The sequence below is a fragment of the Olea europaea genome, chromosome 18 (assembly GCF_002742605.1).
Source record: "Olea europaea var. sylvestris chromosome 18, O_europaea_v1, whole genome shotgun sequence".
In the NCBI taxonomy this organism is placed as follows: Eukaryota; Viridiplantae; Streptophyta; class Magnoliopsida; order Lamiales; family Oleaceae; genus Olea; species Olea europaea.
In genome coordinates, this window is record NC_036254.1 from 4,605,605 (window position 1) to 4,625,378 (window position 19,774).

General features: G+C 33.6%; 1 protein-coding gene across 7 annotated transcripts; it reads right to left on the reverse strand.

Annotated features, from left to right (window-relative positions):
- Positions 1–3,754: 3,754 nt before the first annotated feature.
- Positions 3,755–18,122, reverse strand: LOC111367238 (BTB/POZ domain-containing protein NPY5). Of its 7 annotated transcripts, none has more exons than XM_022987997.1 (8): positions 17,359–18,122; positions 17,003–17,064; positions 16,833–16,904; positions 16,175–16,345; positions 15,078–15,147; positions 14,148–14,784; positions 4,704–5,239; positions 3,755–4,581 (listed from the first exon to the last, which is right to left on the reverse strand). In XM_022987997.1, the coding sequence occupies exons 4-8, from the start codon at positions 16,234–16,236 to the stop codon at positions 4,021–4,023; spliced, it is 1,866 nt and encodes a 621-aa protein (XP_022843765.1). In that variant the 5' UTR covers positions 16,237–16,345; positions 16,833–16,904; positions 17,003–17,064; positions 17,359–18,122; the 3' UTR covers positions 3,755–4,020. The 7 variants fall into 7 exon arrangements, with proteins under 7 accessions (XP_022843765.1, XP_022843766.1, XP_022843767.1 ...); XM_022987998.1 differs by having other exon boundaries at positions 4,704–5,227; positions 14,136–14,784; XM_022987999.1 differs by lacking the exon at positions 17,003–17,064.
- Positions 18,123–19,774: the final 1,652 nt, after the last annotated feature.

Consider the following 19,774-nt stretch of genomic DNA (forward strand, 5'->3'; position numbering starts at 1 on the left):
AAAGAGACTTTAAAAGTGAGAGAGTCATAGAGTCTTTTGACATTATCAGAGAGTGAAAATTTGTTTAATTAAAATATTTCGGTAAGTTGTATAAACTTTTTTCTTTCCCCTGAAATTATGGTATCCTTTGAGCAGTTTAAGTGGAAAAATAAGTTATTTCAAAGTAAAAGTGATTTAGACCTTTATGGTAGTACATTTTGAGCAAGCTAAGGGGAAAATTAAGTTCAAAAGACACTCCTGATGTGAAGGTTGGATGAACATGGCTCTTCAAAAGAAGTGATGTAATTTGCTCATGGCATGACAAAAATGGAAAGTAAAAATTCTTGCCGAATGATATTGAAGTCTTACTAAGAAAGAAAGACGAAAAAAGTGCAATTTCACAAGGTTTATAATTTGACTACTATTGCAATAGATTTTCCATCTATTTTAAGTACATTAAAGGCATGTTTGATAGATTCATACATTAGCTTTTTTGTAAAAAGCTTTTCGTGGAATCACCTTGGATAAACTTTCTGTCAAAACTCTTTTAACCAAGTAAAGTACTTCAAATTCTTTTTTAAAGTATATCCAAAAACAACTTCTTAGATATAGAAACGGTTTTTTACTTTTCAAAAATCTATCTGAGAGGCCCTTAGTCTCTAGTCATGATTTATGGTCTTCAAAAAAATTGTTAAATTGATTGAAAATTCAATTTCAATAATTTGCAAAACATTAAATTTATTGGGTGATGCAAAAGTAGCATTATGTATGGTTGGCAAGGCAACTTGTGCAAGCCAACAAACATGTCGTTCAAGGAATTGTTGATCGACTCGTTCCTCTATTGAGCCGCTCCCTCTTTCCATTTAACATCCCAACGATTAGTACAATATATTCATATATTATATTATAAGAACATTTTCAATAGACTATAATTACAAAATGTTCTTTATTTTAAAGAGTTAATACTTAAAAATACGTTTCAAAAGACTTTCTATTTTAACTTCTTAATGTAAAATGATTGAATTTAATAAATCATGAATTTCGATAATCTATTTCATAAACTATTCAAATCACATTTAAATTAATTGACTTTTGGCATATAAAATGAGGAGAAATTAATAAATGTCTCTTAAGAAAAATAAAATAAAGAATCAAAATAAGAAACATTGTTGGAATGCATAAAAATTTTGATTTTGTGGATTTAATTGTGCTCTCTATAAGACAAAGAGTGTCAATTGGAGATGAAAGAACCTAAATCTAGCTGCTTTTAATGGGCCTCAGTGTAAGGATAAGATATTAAAGAAAGCCCCAAAAAAAAAATATATATATATATGTTTTTACTGTCAACAATTACTCACATTCCAAATGGACCAATCTGGACCGAATCCAAATCCGATTAACCAAATCAAGAAACGAATCCAGATCTTTCCGACTTAATTTTTCTAATCCTGTTTATCGATTCCAAGTTCAATTCTTATTCTGAATAAAGTATAGTCAAGTGGATTCGGGTCAAACCCAGAAACTAGTTGCGACTATTCCCACATTCGAATAAACAAAAACATCCCTAAAGAGGAAAGGAAAGGCCCCCAATAAACAAGACCCGATCAAATAGCCCAATTATGACTTTCTTTTCCGTTGAGGCCTACTTTCTTTTTCAAACTGCAAACTGAAAAACATAATATTAATCAATATTGTGGTGAATTTTGGTTATCTCTAATTTTTAGGAATGAAAATATGTATTTTGAACAAAAGATTTCTAATTTCAGTTCCCAACAGTACTTGAACTTTTTGCTACCAATCACTACCTTTATGTTTTCTAGTACGAACCACAAATGGGTTATTCTTCATCCTTTAAGAGAAAAAAACGTGTTAAGTTGAAATTTTAAAAAAATAATAATAATAATTTTAAAATTTTTTAAAATTATTTTTAGAATTAACTTATTTTTAAGAAACTAACTCATAAGATAATAAGACTCTTTCTTCTATTTGAAAGATTCATCAAACAAGTATGTCAATCAATTAAATAAAAGCAGCAAAGATAATAATACTCGATTAACAATTCACCAATTCAAAAATTATCGAAATGATATTAAAAAGGACTTTCTATTTTAACTTCTTAATGTAAAATGATTGAATTTAATAAATCATGAATTTCGATAATCTATTTCATAAACTATTCAAATCACATTTAAATTAATTGACTTTTGACATATAAAATGAGGAGAAATTAATAAATGTCTCTTAAAAAAAATAAAATAAAGAATCAAAATAAGACACATTGTTGGAATGCATAAAAATTTTGATTTTCTGGATTTAATTGTGCTCTCTATAAGACGGAGAGTGTCAATTGGAGATGAAAGAACCTAAATCTAGCTACTTTTAATGGGCCTCATTGTAAGGATAAGATATTAAAGAAAGCCAAAAAATACAAAATAAGATTTCACTTCCAACAATTACTCACATTCCAAATGGAACAATCTGGACCGAATCCAAATCCGATTAACCAAATCAAGAAACGAATCCAGATCTTTCCGACTTAATTTTTCTAATCCTGTTTATCGATTCCAAGTTCAATTCTTATTCTGAATAAAGTATAGTCAAGTGGATTCGGGTCAAACCCAGAAACTAGTTGCGACTATTCCCACATTCGAATAAACAAAAACATCCCTAAAGAGGAAAGGAAAGGCCCCCAATAAACAAGACCCGATCAAATAGCCCAATTATGACTTTCTTTTCCGTTGAGGCCTACTTTCTTTTTCAAACTGCAAACTGAAAAACATAATATTAATCAATATTGTGGTGAATTTTGGTTATCTCTAATTTTTAGGAATGAAAATATGTATTTTGAACAAAAGATTTCTAATTTCAGTTCCCAACAGTACTTGAACTTTTTGCTACCAATCACTACCTTTATGTTTTCTAGTATGAACCACAAATGGGTTATTCTTCATCCTTTAAGAGAAAAAAACGTGTTAAGTTGAAATTTTAAAAAAATAATAATAATAATTTTTAAATTTTTTAAAATTATTTTTAGAATTAACTTATTTTTAAGAAACTAACTCATAAGATAATAAGACTCTTTCTTCTATTTGAAAGATTCATCAAACAAGTATGTCAATCAATTAAATAAAAGCAGCAAAGATAATAACACTCGATTAACAATTCACCAATTCAAAAATTATCGAAATGATATTAAAAAAAAAAAGGTGAAGAAATCGTCTTCAAGAGTTTAATGATTCAAAAAATACTAAATTGATATAAAAAAAAAAAAAGGCGAAGAAATCTTTTTCAAGAGTTTAATTAATCAATCATTCAACAACCCTAAATAATGTCATAAGCAAAAAATTTTACTTTAGTATTTTTACTTATGAGCAATTTTTTAACACAAAAGTGAATTTCTTTTGTTAAGTTAATTTTTTAGTTATAAGTAGTAATTTTTACTTGTATACAATATTTCCTATATAATTCAATACCTACTTTTAGGTCCAAATAGTATTTTAACTTATAAGCAAGTTTTATTTTTTTATTTTTTTATTTTATAACTAAACCTTTTACCTTTAAGCGACTCTTTTTCACTTAAAGCTAAATTCGTACATTGTTTTCCCTATTATTCGTTCACTTGAACAAGCAAGAAAATAAGGATATCTACTGCTTTAAATAATTAAAATAAATTATTACCATTGACGACCAGTGTTTTCATAAAGCTATTAATTTTGTGAAAAAGAGAGAAGAAAAGGGGAGATAGTATTATCCAAACACCACATGGCTGATGGCTGTCATTTATTATGTCTTGCATAATCTAACAAGTTTAAACTACTACTGCAAGAAATTATAAAGGTAAAAACTTAGCATTCAAACGCCATATCTGAGATTTAAAAGCTCTAGAAAACCACTAAGAACCTACATTTCTCTTTTCAGAAAGCAAAATGAAACAAATCTTTGCCATAAAACTTTTGACAGACTTCGGTTCTAACATCCTAAGGCAAATCAAATGAACCATTTTACAAGTTAAAAGATTCCCTATACTTCTAAGCAATTAGTTTAAGATGAGGAATGCCTCCTACTTCTCGAAGGGGTGGACCTACTCTCTTCTGCATTTGTAGAAGCCGGGCTCTCAGATGTATCCGAGCTGCTGATCTCGTCTTGTCTGTCCTTGTTCGACCAGAGTTTCGAGAAGATCTTCTTAACTTTACTGGTAGCAACTTTTTCTGCGTTTGGTTTTGCATCATTTGAACTATTTTCATTGCCACCCCCTCCTTTGTTCTCCAACCTTAAAGAAGAAAGTTTCCCCTTTAAAGCCTTGAGCTCCTCGCTGCTTTGGGCAGTATCCCAATCCTCGTCTGTGTTGGTAGTTGCTGACCTGGAACTCCCATGAGACCCACCCGGGAGTAAGGCTCTGATGGACCCGTGTAGGTCGGTTGTGCTACAACTGCCAGAGGATGCTGTCGCTCGAGTTTGCTCGAAGAAAAGAACCTGCACAATGACCCGTAATGGGAGCCTCTCGTTTTGTACAGCATGGGTGCAGGCTTCAGCAGAGAGCTTCTTGCAATCCATTAATCTGCAAATCCTCTTCTTCTCACTCTTGCTCAGACTAGGATGTTCCTGTAAAAGGGCAATTGTTGATCAAAAGACAATCTTACATTGGAATCAACTATTCAACTTGACAAGAGAAAAATGAACAGTAAACAAAATTAGCGATGTTAAAGATGATGGCAAATATTAACCTTCAGGAACATGTCAATAGCACGGTAAATACTATCATGGGTTGGTCTTGGAAAGCCAGAAACAAGTTCTGCTAAATCCACAAATTTTGACAATGGTAAACTGGAATCTCTTGCAGCTTGAGCAAGATAATCATCAACCAACCTAGCCACCTTAATCTTGGAATCTGCTGAAGTAAATTTAGTGCATATTTCTTGAAATTCATTACCACAAGAACCATCAATCCGAGCACCATGTTTCATCACAAACTGCTTGACTAAGTCGTGTACTATATCTATGTTATACAGCGCTGTTTCACCAGTTGGAGAATGGAACAAAAGATCACAATCCGTAGCCTCATCCAGCTGTTCTGCAATCCTTTGCATGATTTCTTTTCTTCCCATCTCTCCACATTCTAATGCTATAGATGCTTGTAATAACTTGAGCAAGAAACTACATGAAACACTATTTCTCTCGGCAGGCAATAACCAACTTATGGTATCTACCATGCACCGGCATTTAGCAAAATCATCTCCTTGTATTGTACCTGTAATGAAACCTGGCAGCCTTCTTAAAGCATATGCTTTCAAAGATTCTCCTATGACATCTGCAGACATTCTTTCTTTTGTTTTCATTGTCGTTATTACCTGTTTATATAAATCAATTTGAAGCTCACAAAGGTCTTCTACCCACCAGTCCTTCGGCACCATCTGTTGTTTTTTCACACCATTCCAATGTGATTCATTTCCATTCTCAGATGGGAGTTTTTTGCGACTATACGTGTATGACCACTCAACCTTTGAAGGATCAATAGAAGCTTTAGTAGCTATAGAATCAACGCAGTGGCTGACAACCTTCAATTCCTCCGACCACGGAATCAGAGATTTTGTTGTTTGTAGAACAACGATAGAATCTTTCCAGCTTCGGAAAATGCTAGAGGTTAAAAAGACGTCAATTTTGTATATGAGATTTCCTTTCTCCACTGTTTCGTACATTTCAAGATACTCTGCCGCACAACGTGCTGCAACCACATTGTATGCATTGAGAGTTACTATCATTCCATAACAGAACTTAGCACATATTTCGAAGGCAGCAGGTCCACCGGGCATATCATGGATGTCAATTGTATCATTGTTTTCATCAATTGTACTAGCAATGAGCTTCTGCAGGCGAGAACTCTTGGACAGGAGAGGGAACTACAAAAAGATGCAGTGTTCAGTAAAATAGACAAGCACTCGCAGTAACGAACGTATGTCTGACAACAAAATCATAGTTGATTACAGAATAATGACATTTAAAGTAATTTAAAATTGGGGATTAACAATCTCAGACCAGACGTGCCTTTTAGTTGTTCTTGTGTTAGAACTTTATATGGGTCTATAAGTGTAATAGGGTGAGCTTAACAGATGGAAGTAATCTCATCGATGAATTTGGCAGATGATGTGTTAATGCATAAAGCAGCACATCTTCGGCATAAAAGGGGTTATACCTTGTGCAGATAAAATTTGACACTCCCAACATTGATGATTATATCAGTTGACAGCTCAGTTGCCACATACCTGAGCAGACAGATGGACAATCGGTCAGATTCCAAGTAAACTTTAGATTACGTGTTCACATGTTAACTAACCTTCAACCTGGCAAAATCGTATACATCCATAAAATATTTGCTGAAAAAAGACAAATGAAGAGCGAAAGAAAATCAAGGCTTATATCCTTACATAAGATTTGCATTTAGAATTATTTACCAACTCAAAAGTGTTCTATTACTTGACAAAGGGACAATAGAAATATTGATCCAAGTGTTAACCAGAAATTTGTTCTATAAAGAATACTAAGATAACTTTAATCAAAATTATATGGCTTCTACAATGCTTTTCCTGCGATCAATTTCCCTTCATTGGAATAACGGGCACCACCTCCTTTACGTTTATTAAGATACTACTTGTTTGAAATGTACACTACTTCATATCATCAGTTATTAATGTCTCATATGCAGTAATGGCAAATAAAAATCGAGTTTTTATCACGAAGTCTCCAGGTAGAAATCTGGAATGCTGCCAAGTATGTTTTTCCTTATAATATAAAAGCATCATATAAATGTGGTTAACTGAGATCAAACGAGTGTCTTTGAGGCAACTTTTCAACTTCGTCCTGGAAGTAAGTCTCTGCATTTTTCCATTACGTGAGAGGCGAAGTTAAGGAAGAATCCAATCAAATGCAAGCCAAATACACGTATCTTGATCCTACAGTTTGAGATTACCTATTTAGAAAAATAGGCAAATATACCCAATTTAATGTAAACATAAAAAATAGATTACATAATTTCAATCTGTCATATAGCCTCATTAAATCAAGGACGAGACTTAACCAAACATTTTCAGCTCAATTTCTGGAAATCCCAAGAAAGGGAGCAGTTTTCTAAAACCAAATATCAGAAAAACAGAAGGCGAAACTTTTGATGAAAAGTGAAAACAGCTTCAAACCAATAACATTGTAATTAAAAATACAGACACTTTTAACTTTTATCACGAGCATATGGGAAAAACAGAGAAATTATGATTCAAGAAGAGGGTGCAAACTGACCTAATATTGTCCCCATCAGTCTCAAACTGATCAGGCTTGGAGCCAAGCTTCATAAACTTCATCTTGGTCGGCAAAAGATCTTCTCAACTCCAAACTTTCAACTTTATTCGTTATATCTCAACAACCCACAGTTCAACCACTTACACCTCTAAATGAAGTCGGAATAGAGTGCTGCATGAGAAGAGAAGGGAAGAAGGGCCCAGAAGTGAATATTGAGTACATAGATGTCACAACCTTCAGTCCTTAATAGAATTTAAGAGATGTGAAAACAGAACTAAAGACAAGAAAGTAAATCACAATCATATATGACCCAATGTTTCCCCCCAACTCGAAACAAATGAGTAGGAGATTTAAATTGGGGATGTGTACCACTTTGTATTGCAAACTTAATCCACCTCTTGAGTGGGAAGAGACCCAAAGAAGAGTGTCAGGACCATGTCCATGAAGGATAAACCCAGGAGACACAAAAAGCTTGATTAACTTCTCAAAACCAGAGACACTCTCACTTGCTCACAAGTCACAACTGACACCACCAACCCTCCCTTATTATTTGTTTATATTCCAGTGTCTTATCTCTCTATAAGAAAATATAATCTCCTGACCTCGTTTCAGAAATTCCTCAACACATGAATCGAATAGAGATGCACGTTAAATGTACCTATTATGGGGTTCAAATATCCAAAACTTGACAAACAGTAAAATCATCTTTCACCAGTGGAGTTGGAGAGACCTGTTAAAGTTAACATAATCTCCGTATGAGTGGAAGGGCACCACCAAAATTGCAGACAAGAAGCATCAACTAGTTTTGGAAGATAAGAAAACATATACACACACACGTGAACAGGCCAGCAATGCAACCAACACGATTGATTTCTGAAATGTTAGTGCAACTGCAAAAAGGAAAAATTCCAAACAATGCATCACATCACTCCACAAAGTGATAAAGGTAGCAAAACCAATAAATATTAAATTACCAATTAACCAAAATTATGAAAAATCGATCACAAAGTAAATCACATAGTGAAAGATAATTAAGCAGGAATCAACAGCAAAAATTGGTCCAAATAAAGTAAATTAAACCCCTATTATAACCAAAATTCTGAATCAATGTGCATGCACATACAAAAACCCATTCTGATGAGAAGAGAAAGAAACTTTAACATCAAAATTCTCCAAAACTCACCTAAAACAAGAAGGTGCTAAACTTTCCAGTAAATCATGGCAATCAGATGAACAAAAACCTTTGCTCCGTACAAAGAATCAAGATTCAATGGGGGCAAGACAGTGCAAATACAGAGTAAGAGCACTATTAAAATAAAAACTTTGAGAAACAAAAGGCCAAGCTCAGAATGTTCCCCCCCAGTCTCATCTATCCCTTTAGAATCAGCACCCAACCACCACCTCCCCTTTTCTCTCCACCCTATACTATTATACCATGAATCAAAATGACCATTTTCACGTAAACCTGGAAACAAGTCTCAAAACTGCTACCGTTATTTTACTCTTTATCGTATTTCTGCTGTAATTGAAGTGGGTTCACCTCCCTTTCACTCGTCCAGTACGCCCCCTCAATCCTCTACCTCCATATACAAGTTTACAGTGTTTGGCAAGCTGACACTGTTCCCTCCTCTTAAAATTGCTTACTTTTTTTTTCCTTTTCTTTTATAGTACAGTTATCAAATACTGTGCAAACTTTATTCACATATTTTTTAAAAAGGAAAACGACTCGTCCATATTTCTATCGTACTTTGATAATAATGGCATCCAACTCCATTTGTATTTCCTAAGCAGAATATGGCTTTTCTTAATAAAAATTCTGTACCCAGAATTCATGGCGATAAATGCGATAATATGATATATGGATGATCACATGGGCTACTCATGGCTGCTTTTACTTTGCAGCTAGGGTCTAATGTACTCTTGATTGCTTAATCACTCCTCTTAGTCCCATTCATTACAAGAGAGAACTATTTTTCTGCAATCACTCTGTTTTTTATTGTCAGATAATATTATAACGTAAGTTCAAGAGATGCATGCATCTTAATAATAATGTTGTTTTATTATAATTATTATTATTATTTACCTCTGATCCATTGTTCTTTTCTATTTTCAAGATTCTACGCCCTATTCTAATTGATTATGCTTTTGATTTTCTAAGCACTACTCATTTTCTCTACTTGCAAATCTTAATAATTGATAGAATGAAAATCTATTCGATCAAAGTGAGCAGTCGAAGCATATGCAAATTACGATATTATGCACACGACTAGTAATTGACCATGAACGGTTAACTTTGATGGTATGTTGATGTATTCAGTTATTGATTGGTCCAATCAAAGAATGAACATCTCCCTTGGCATAGTGGACAAATTGTGACCACATTCCTTCTCTCTTTTTCGGATTCTTTATTCCCTATCGTCTCTTCACAAGTCCCAATGTCGCCAAAATAAATAAATATAGTCTAAAAAACAACTTTAATTTTTCAAAAGCCTTGCCAAGATGTCCCTAAATCTCTCGTAAATCAGTTGCATTAAGAGGATCTATGCAATATGGTATAGCTTCCAACAAAAATAGTATCAAATCTTTGATTTTAACGTTTTTATTTTGGGCACAAACAAAATAAATAAATCTCATATATTATAAATAAAAATAGTAAATTCGACACATAAAATTGGGAAAGTTTCAATTCGAACATTAGTTAGTGTTGAATCAATAGTTAATGGACGCATATGTTCCATGAAGATAATGCACTGGTGGATGTTCTAGGGCCTAGACATTGCTAAATTGAATCATTGGGATGACAAGATAATATCGTTGCATCTAGTGGTTGAGTCAATTTTCTACATTAATTTATGATTGACTTTGACCAATTTTGGAATGCATTTGATTGCCCTACTATACCAATTGTAACTCTCTTATTGTGAAATTCGGGTATGGAACATTACACACTACTTCAACTTTTAAAATTACCAAGTTTTCATTCCAAACAATTTATTAATTCGACTTTACGTGCGGAATTGACTAATTAAAGCAACAAGTTACTTTTAATTAGTTTCTAGACGATTAAACATACAAGTCCATTTTTCCTATGTTTGTATGCTGCAATTGTAATAATATGAAAATAGTAAACAACGCATAATTTGTTGACGAAGAAACCCAATATAAGAAAAACTTTGGGATTAAACCAGTTACCTCTACTATAGTCAATTAGGGTTACAGTGTGATTCCAATCTAACAACTCTCTCTAGTTCTAGCTACAATAATTTCTACAATCTCTAAGATCTGCTGTCAATCTTCCAATCTCAAGATCTACCCCCTATAGCCTCGAAGATTAACTATCTTTTTCCAGCCTCCTGATTTCAAGCTGATTGCCTCTTCCAAGTGGAATTTCTAAGAACCTCATGTTCTGGTGTTTTTCCTGCACTTGAAGTTCACCCCTCTCAATCCCCAATGAGAGAATCCATTCCTTAATGAATTAAGGAAGCCAAGTGTTTTGGATAACAAAGATGTGATGTTTTTCCAAAACTTTGTTGTTGGATCACAAGAATGAATATGATGGATTCACCAATGAATTGTGCTTTGAATCTCTTAAACAACGATATGAAAGTGTTATAGATGTTAAAGCACAATGAGCAACCCTAGAATTTTCGTCCATGATTTGCATATTTATAGTTGAGGGAGAATATGTGTCATGGGCCGTGTAAAATTCTCCAAAATCGTGACGTATGGTTTAGCCACGTATTACTATCGCTCGAGTGACAACTTGATGAAAAGAGAGCCATGGCTTTTCGCTCGAGCTACGCAGGGGCGACAAGCACGGAACGATAGTTCTGTTATTTTCACTCGAGAGATGTTCAGGTGGGCAGTAAGAAACTTGTTTCCAACTTTAAACTCGAACCTTAATCAATCCTAACCATTTATACATAATTGCAACCTAAGTCCTTGACTTTTACAAAACAATCAATTAAATTCCTTTTGTTCACGGAATCGCCAATTACAATATTGAACTTAACACTTATCATTTCATGCGCTTTTCATCCCTGCCATTAATTTATTGACTGTTTTTCTATCACGTTCATATCTTAAGAAATTAAAGTACGTATGGATATGCTTAAATTATAATTTAAGTTGATTAAATATATTTTTATCTACGTATTTGGTAAGATTCACAATTTATTACACATTTATTATTCACAAATTTCATTGAACCCACAATTTATAAGCACTTCAAAATAATACCAAAAAAATATTTAGTCCTTTAACTTATGTTTTGATAGTATCATTTCTTAGCCTTAGATAATGAATCCACTTAATTGTTAAAATTTCAACAATAACGAAAGGATGGTACTTCTCTCTTTTATTTTCTAATGAATATAGAAAATTAATAAACAGAAAACAAAATTATAAAATAAAAGTTTTCTCTATAATCCAAGTCCGTTTTCTCCAAAATGTAGCTTCACCTCCTTTCACACCAACAAAAGAGGTGAGGCAAACCAAGGAAGGGCGAAGTGCGGAAAAAAGGGTGCAAACCAAGGCGTGGGAAAAAGGCGCTAGGGGTATGGGTTTGAGATAGTTGATAGGTTCTTTATTAATGGAAATAATGATATCCGTTTTATGATGACTAACATGCTACAAATTTTAAAAATAGGTAACAATGTCAAAAAAAAAATTAACTGATGATTAACTTGTTACGGTTTAAATAGATTGAGGACTAAACATGTAGATTTTACAATATTCCAGAGACTTTCACATGCATCATCACTGTCATCATTGATGTCCTCCTTTCTAATGATGTCATTTTCTTTTATTATATAAGAATAATGTCTATTTAATTTAAATATTATTAAAATAAGGTATTAAATTAATTTTCATATGTTAATGTCGAAGTGAGATTTTGTCCACACAATCTTTCTCGTCGAAAGACTTGTTAATGTACAAAAATCGACTCTGCCAACACTGGATCTAAGACCTACAAAGGGGTGGAGATTTTTATTGGTATACATTTCATGCTTAATTAATAAATTGCATAGATAATTTATGTGAAATTTAGAAAATTGTATTAATTGGGTCTAACATTAGTCTACTAAAAAATTCGGTACTCTTGAATTGATGCCTGTCGATAAGAGGAAGTCCGGGATTTGTGCCATGTATGTGGCACACAACTAATTTTTGTTTTGTGAATCAATAAATCACACGAAAATCGGTCATTTGAACCTTCTACTCTTCCTAAGATGCTCCGATTCTTTCTAAAGTTCATCATCGTAAATGCCTTAATGAAATCTAACGTGACGCATCATATTGATAGATTTTTCTAAAGATAATAATATTCATCAATAATCTTAATAATAATAAATTAATAACAACAACCACAACAATTGAACCATCATATACCATCTCAAACACGGCAGAAACTAAAATTTGATCAAAACTGGCTCAAACATTGTCAAAATTGATCTATTTTTATCTTTTTCAAATCATTTATTCTCCCTATCTTTACAAAACTTGAAGGGATGGGATCGGACCACATATAAGAATAAATCCCCATTTGAGCCATTAAATTTATAATACATTTTTTTCTTTCTTATTTTTAATCTCATTTTTCAATAAAATAATATTACACATAAACTAAAAACTTTTCATTCTTTTTCAACAACACATTCTCCAAAAAAAACACTATTCTAAAAATTATAACATCAAATAATAGGAGCCAAACGAGGCTAAAGATAGACGGTTGATGATAGGAGTGTTAAATGGGACAAGTTTTGTTAGATTCGTTCGTCGACTTGCATGCATGCCAACTCTTCAAGAATAAGGACAGACGGTTGATGATAAGAGTATTAAGTGGGTCAAGTCTTGTTAGATTCACTTGTAGACCCGCCTACGTACCTAGTCGTCATAATGAGTAAATACAATTTCAGTTATAAATAGACGAGCTACGAGCAACTTGGCTCGACCTGTTTAACACTCTTGATTGCTCGTCAGAAAGTAAAGACGGAAGTGACACAAATATTTATAATGCAAGGAAAATGGGCCAGAACACACGAGAAGAAATCACGATAGAATGTAGAGAAAAATGGAGAAGTGATTAGTTGGAGACTGAAGGACAAGACGACGACACGACACAAAAGATGTAAGCATAGAGATCCAACAATTAAAATTGTCTGAAGAAATTTTCTTTGGGGTGCTTCTTTCAAGTTAATGTTTTTCATTATTTCTAAAACCTAAAATACTTACTAAGCAACCTTTTAGAAAGCCCTAAAAGGTTGCAAGTGTTGGTGTTTCCCCGTTTGAAAGGGGGGTGGGGGTGTATATATATTAAAAAATAAAAAGAAAGGCAGATAAACAACTTTTTTGCACTGAACTTCTGATATATAATAATTTATTTTTGTCATGAAAAGTTCTTAGTCAACACAAAATATTTGAGCAGGATATGTTGTTTGACATGGTTTGGTAAAATATATTTGAAATATGCTTTCCTCCTATTGAAGTAACTGCTATAATAGTTGCACATGCAAGAATCTATTTTTATTTTTTTGAAAATTTGTACGACTTTTTTTCAGATTATCCAAATAATAGTGAATTTAAGAAATTTGTGGACTTTGATTTATTTGATGGGCAACCCTGATATCACTATGCTAGGTTCGATGATACACCATACTCTTTCTCCCCCAAATACACTACATTATTATGCAATTTCATCAATTGAATCCATTTATAAAGAGAATAAAGAAAAATCAAAGCAATACATATTCAATTTACGTTTTTTTTTTTTTTTATATATTTTAGTGAAATAAAGGAATGCACCACACACACACACACACACACACACACACACACACACACACACACACACACATATATATATATACCTGTAATGAAACCTGGCAGCCTTCTTAAAGCATATGCTTTCAAAGATTCTCCTATGACATCTGCAGACATTCTTTCTTTTGTTTTCATTGTCGTTATTACCTGTTTATATAAATCAATTTGAAGCTCACAAAGGTCTTCTACCCACCAGTCCTTCGGCACCATCTGTTGTTTTTTCACACCATTCCAATGTGATTCATTTCCATTCTCAGATGGGAGTTTTTTGCGACTATACGTGTATGACCACTCAACCTTTGAAGGATCAATAGAAGCTTTAGTAGCTATAGAATCAACGCAGTGGCTGACAACCTTCAATTCCTCCGACCACGGAATCAGAGATTTTGTTGTTTGTAGAACAACGATAGAATCTTTCCAGCTTCGGAAAATGCTAGAGGTTAAAAAGACGTCAATTTTGTATATGAGATTTCCTTTCTCCACTGTTTCGTACATTTCAAGATACTCTGCCGCACAACGTGCTGCAACCACATTGTATGCATTGAGAGTTACTATCATTCCATAACAGAACTTAGCACATATTTCGAAGGCAGCAGGTCCACCGGGCATATCATGGATGTCAATTGTATCATTGTTTTCATCAATTGTACTAGCAATGAGCTTCTGCAGGCGAGAACTCTTGGACAGGAGAGGGAACTACAAAAAGATGCAGTGTTCAGTAAAATAGACAAGCACTCGCAGTAACGAACGTATGTCTGACAACAAAATCATAGTTGATTACAGAATAATGACATTTAAAGTAATTTAAAATTGGGGATTAACAATCTCAGACCAGACGTGCCTTTTAGTTGTTCTTGTGTTAGAACTTTATATGGGTCTATAAGTGTAATAGGGTGAGCTTAACAGATGGAAGTAATCTCATCGATGAATTTGGCAGATGATGTGTTAATGCATAAAGCAGCACATCTTCGGCATAAAAGGGGTTATACCTTGTGCAGATAAAATTTGACACTCCCAACATTGATGATTATATCAGTTGACAGCTCAGTTGCCACATACCTGAGCAGACAGATGGACAATCGGTCAGATTCCAAGTAAACTTTAGATTACGTGTTCACATGTTAACTAACCTTCAACCTGGCAAAATCGTATACATCCATAAAATATTTGCTGAAAAAAGACAAATGAAGAGCGAAAGAAAATCAAGGCTTATATCCTTACATAAGATTTGCATTTAGAATTATTTACCAACTCAAAAGTGTTCTATTACTTGACAAAGGGACAATAGAAATATTGATCCAAGTGTTAACCAGAAATTTGTTCTATAAAGAATACTAAGATAACTTTAATCAAAATTATATGGCTTCTACAATGCTTTTCCTGCGATCAATTTCCCTTCATTGGAATAACGGGCACCACCTCCTTTACGTTTATTAAGATACTACTTGTTTGAAATGTACACTACTTCATATCATCAGTTATTAATGTCTCATATGCAGTAATGGCAAATAAAAATCGAGTTTTTATCACGAAGTCTCCAGGTAGAAATCTGGAATGCTGCCAAGTATGTTTTTCCTTATAATATAAAAGCATCATATAAATGTGGTTAACTGAGATCAAACGAGTGTCTTTGAGGCAATTTTTCAACTTCGTCCTGGAAGTAAGTCTCTGCATTTTTCCATTACGTGAGAGGCGAAGTTAAGGAAGAATCCAATCAAATGCAAGCCAAATACACGTATCTTGATCCTACAGTTTGAGATTACCTATTTAGAAAAATAGGCAAATATACCCAATTTAATGTAAACATAAAAAATAGATTACATAATTTCAATCTGTCATATAGCCTCATTAAATCAAGGACGAGACTTAACCAAACACTTTCAGCTCAATTTCTGGAAATCCCAAGAAAGGGAGCAGTTTTCTAAAACCAAATATCAGAAAAACAGAAGGCGAAACTTTTGATGAAAAGTGAAAACAGCTTCAAACCAATAACATTGTAATTAAAAATACAGACACTTTTAACTTTTATCACGAGCATATGGGAAAAACAGAGAAATTATGATTCGAGAAGAGGGTGCAAACTGACCTAATATTGTCCCCATCAGTCTCGAACTGATCAGGCTTGGAGCCAAGCTTCATAAACTTCATCTTGGTCGGCAAAAGATCTTCTCAACTCCAAACTTTCAACTTTATTCGTTATATCTCAACAACCCACAGTTCAACCACTTACACCTCTAAATGAAGTCGGAATAGAGTGCTGCATGAGAAGAGAAGGGAAGAAGGGCCCAGAAGTGAATATTGAGTACATAGATGTCACAACCTTCAGTCCTTAATAGAATTTAAGAGATGTGAAAACAGAACTAAAGACAAGAAAGTAAATCACAATCATATATGACCCAATGTTTCCCCCCAACTCGAAACAAATGAGTAGGAGATTTAAATTGGGGATGTGTACCACTTTGTATTGCAAACTTAATCCACCTCTTGAGTGGGAAGAGACCCAAAGAAGAGTGTCAGGACCATGTCCATGAAGGATAAACCCAGGAGACACAAAAAGCTTGATTAACTTCTCAAAACCAGAGACACTCTCACTTGCTCACAAGTCACAACTGACACCACCAACCCTCCCTTATTATTTGTTTATATTCCAGTGTCTTATCTCTCTATAAGAAAATATAATCTCCTGACCTCGTTTCAGAAATTCCTCAACACATGAATCGAATAGAGATGCACGTTAAATGTACCTATTATGGGGTTCAAATATCCAAAACTTGACAAACAGTAAAATCATCTTTCACCAGTGGAGTTGGAGAGACCTGTTAAAGTTAACATAATCTCCGTATGAGTGGAAGGGCACCACCAAAATTGCAGACAAGAAGCATCAACTAGTTTTGGAAGATAAGAAAACATATACACACACACGTGAACAGGCCAGCAATGCAACCAACACGATTGATTTCTGAAATGTTAGTGCAACTGCAAAAAGGAAAAATTCCAAACAATGCATCACATCACTCCACAAAGTGATAAAGGTAGCAAAACCAATAAATATTAAATTACCAATTAACCAAAATTATGAAAAATCGATCACAAAGTAAATCACATAGTGAAAGATAATTAAGCAGGAATCAACAGCAAAAATTGGTCCAAATAAAGTAAATTAAACCCCTATTATAACCAAAATTCTGAATCAATGTGCATGCACATACAAAAACCCATTCTGATGAGAAGAGAAAGAAACTTTTAACATCAAAATTCTCCAAAACTCACCTAAAACAAGAAGGTGCTAAACTTTCCAGTAAATCATGGCAATCAAATGAACAAAAACCTTTGCTCCGTACAAAGAATCAAGATTCAATGGGGGCAAGACAGTGCAAATACAGAGTAAGAGCACCATTAAAATAAAAACTTTGAGAAACAAAAGGCCAAGCTCAGAATGTTCCCCCCCAGTCTCATCTATCCCTTTAGAATCAGCACCCAACCACCACCTCCCCTTTTCTCTCCACCCTATACTATTATACCATGAATCAAAATGACCATTTTCACGTAAACCTGGAAACAAGTCTCAAAACTGCTACCGTTATTTTACTCTTTATCGTATTTCTGCTGTAATTGAAGTGGGTTCACCTCCCTTTCACTCGTCCAGTACGCCCCCTCAATCCTCTACCTCCATATACAAGTTTACAGTGTTTGGCAAGCTGACACTGTTCCCTCCTCTTAAAATTGCTTACTTTTTTTTTCCTTTTCTTTTATAGTACAGTTATCAAATACTGTGCAAACTTTATTCACATATTTTTTAAAAAGGAAAACGACTCGTCCATATTTCTATCGTACTTTGATAATAATGGCATCCAACTCCATTTGTATTTCCTAAGCAGAATATGGCTTTTCTTAATAAAAATTCTGTACCCAGAATTCATGGCGATAAATGCGATAATATGATATATGGATGATCACATGGGCTACTCATGGCTGCTTTTACTTTGCAGCTAGGGTCTAATGTACTCTTGATTGCTTAATCACTCCTCTTAGTCCCATTCATTACAAGAGAGAACTATTTTTCTGCAATCACTCTGTTTTTTATTGTCAGATAATATTATAACGTAAGTTCAAGAGATGCATGCATCTTAATAATAATGTTGTTTTATTATAATTATTATTATTATTTACCTCTGATCCATTGTTCTTTTCTATTTTCAAGATTCTACGCCCTATTCTAATTGATTATGCTTTTGATTTTCTAAGCACTACTCATTTTCTCTACTTGCAAATCTTAATAATTGATAGAATGAAAATCTATTCAATCAAAGTGAGCAGTCGAAGCATATGCAAATTACGATATTATGCACACGACTAGTAATTGACCATGAACGGTTAACTTTGATGGTATGTTGATGTATTCAGTTATTGATTGGTCCAATCAAAGAATGAACATCTCCCTTGGCATAGTGGACAAATTGTGACCACATTCCTTCTCTCTTTTTCGGATTCTTTATTCCCTATCGTCTCTTCACAAGTCCCAATGTCGCCAAAATAAATAAATATAGTCTAAAAAACAACTTTAATTTTTCAAAAGCCTTGCCAAGATGTCCCTAAATCTCTCGTAAATCAGTTGCATTAAGAGGATCTATGCAATATGGTATAGCTTCCAACAAAAATAGTATCAAATCTTTGATTTTAACGTTTTTATTTTGGGCACAAACAAAATAAATAAATCTCATATATTATAAATAAAAATAGTAAATTCGACACATAAAATTGGGAAAGTTTCAATTCGAATATTAGTTAGTGTTGAATCAATAGTTAATGGACGCATATGTTCCATGAAGATAATGCACTGGTGGATGTTCTAGGGCCTAGACATTGCTAAATTGAATCATTGGGATGACAAGATAATATCGTTGCATCTAGTGGTTGAGTCAATTTTCTACTTAATTTATGATTGACTTTGACCAATTTTGTATTGCATTTGATTGCCCTACTATACCAATTGTAACTCTCTTATTGTGAAATTCTTCAACTTTTAAAATTACCAAGTTTTCATTCCAAACAATTTATTAATTCAACTTTACATGCGGAATTGACTAATTAAAGCAACAAGTTACTTTTAATTAGTTTCTAGACGATTAAACATACAAGTTCATTTTTCCTATGTTTGTATGCTGCAATTGTAATAATATGAAAATAGTAAACAACGCATAATTTGTTGACGAAGAAACCCAATATAAGAAAAACTTTGGGATTAAACCAGTTACCTCTACTATAGTCAATCAGGGCTACAATGTCATTCCAATCTAACGACTCTCTCTAGTTCTAGCTACAGTAATTCCTACAATCTCTAAGACCTGCTGTCAATCTTCCAATCTCAAGATCTACCCCCTGCAGCCTCGAAGATTAGCTGTCTTTTTCCAGCCTCCTGATTTCAAACTGATTGCCTCTTCCAAGTGGAATTTTTAAGAACATCATGTTCTGGTGTTTTTCCTGCACTTAAAGTCCACCCCTCTCAATCCCCAATGAGAGAATCCCTTCCTTAATGAATTAAGGAAGCTAAGTGTTTTGAATTACAAAGATGTGATGTTTTTCTAAAACTTTGTTGTCGGATCACAAGAATGAATATGATGGATTCACCAATGAATTGTGCTTTGAATCTCTTAAACAACGATATGAAAGTGTTATAGATGTTAAA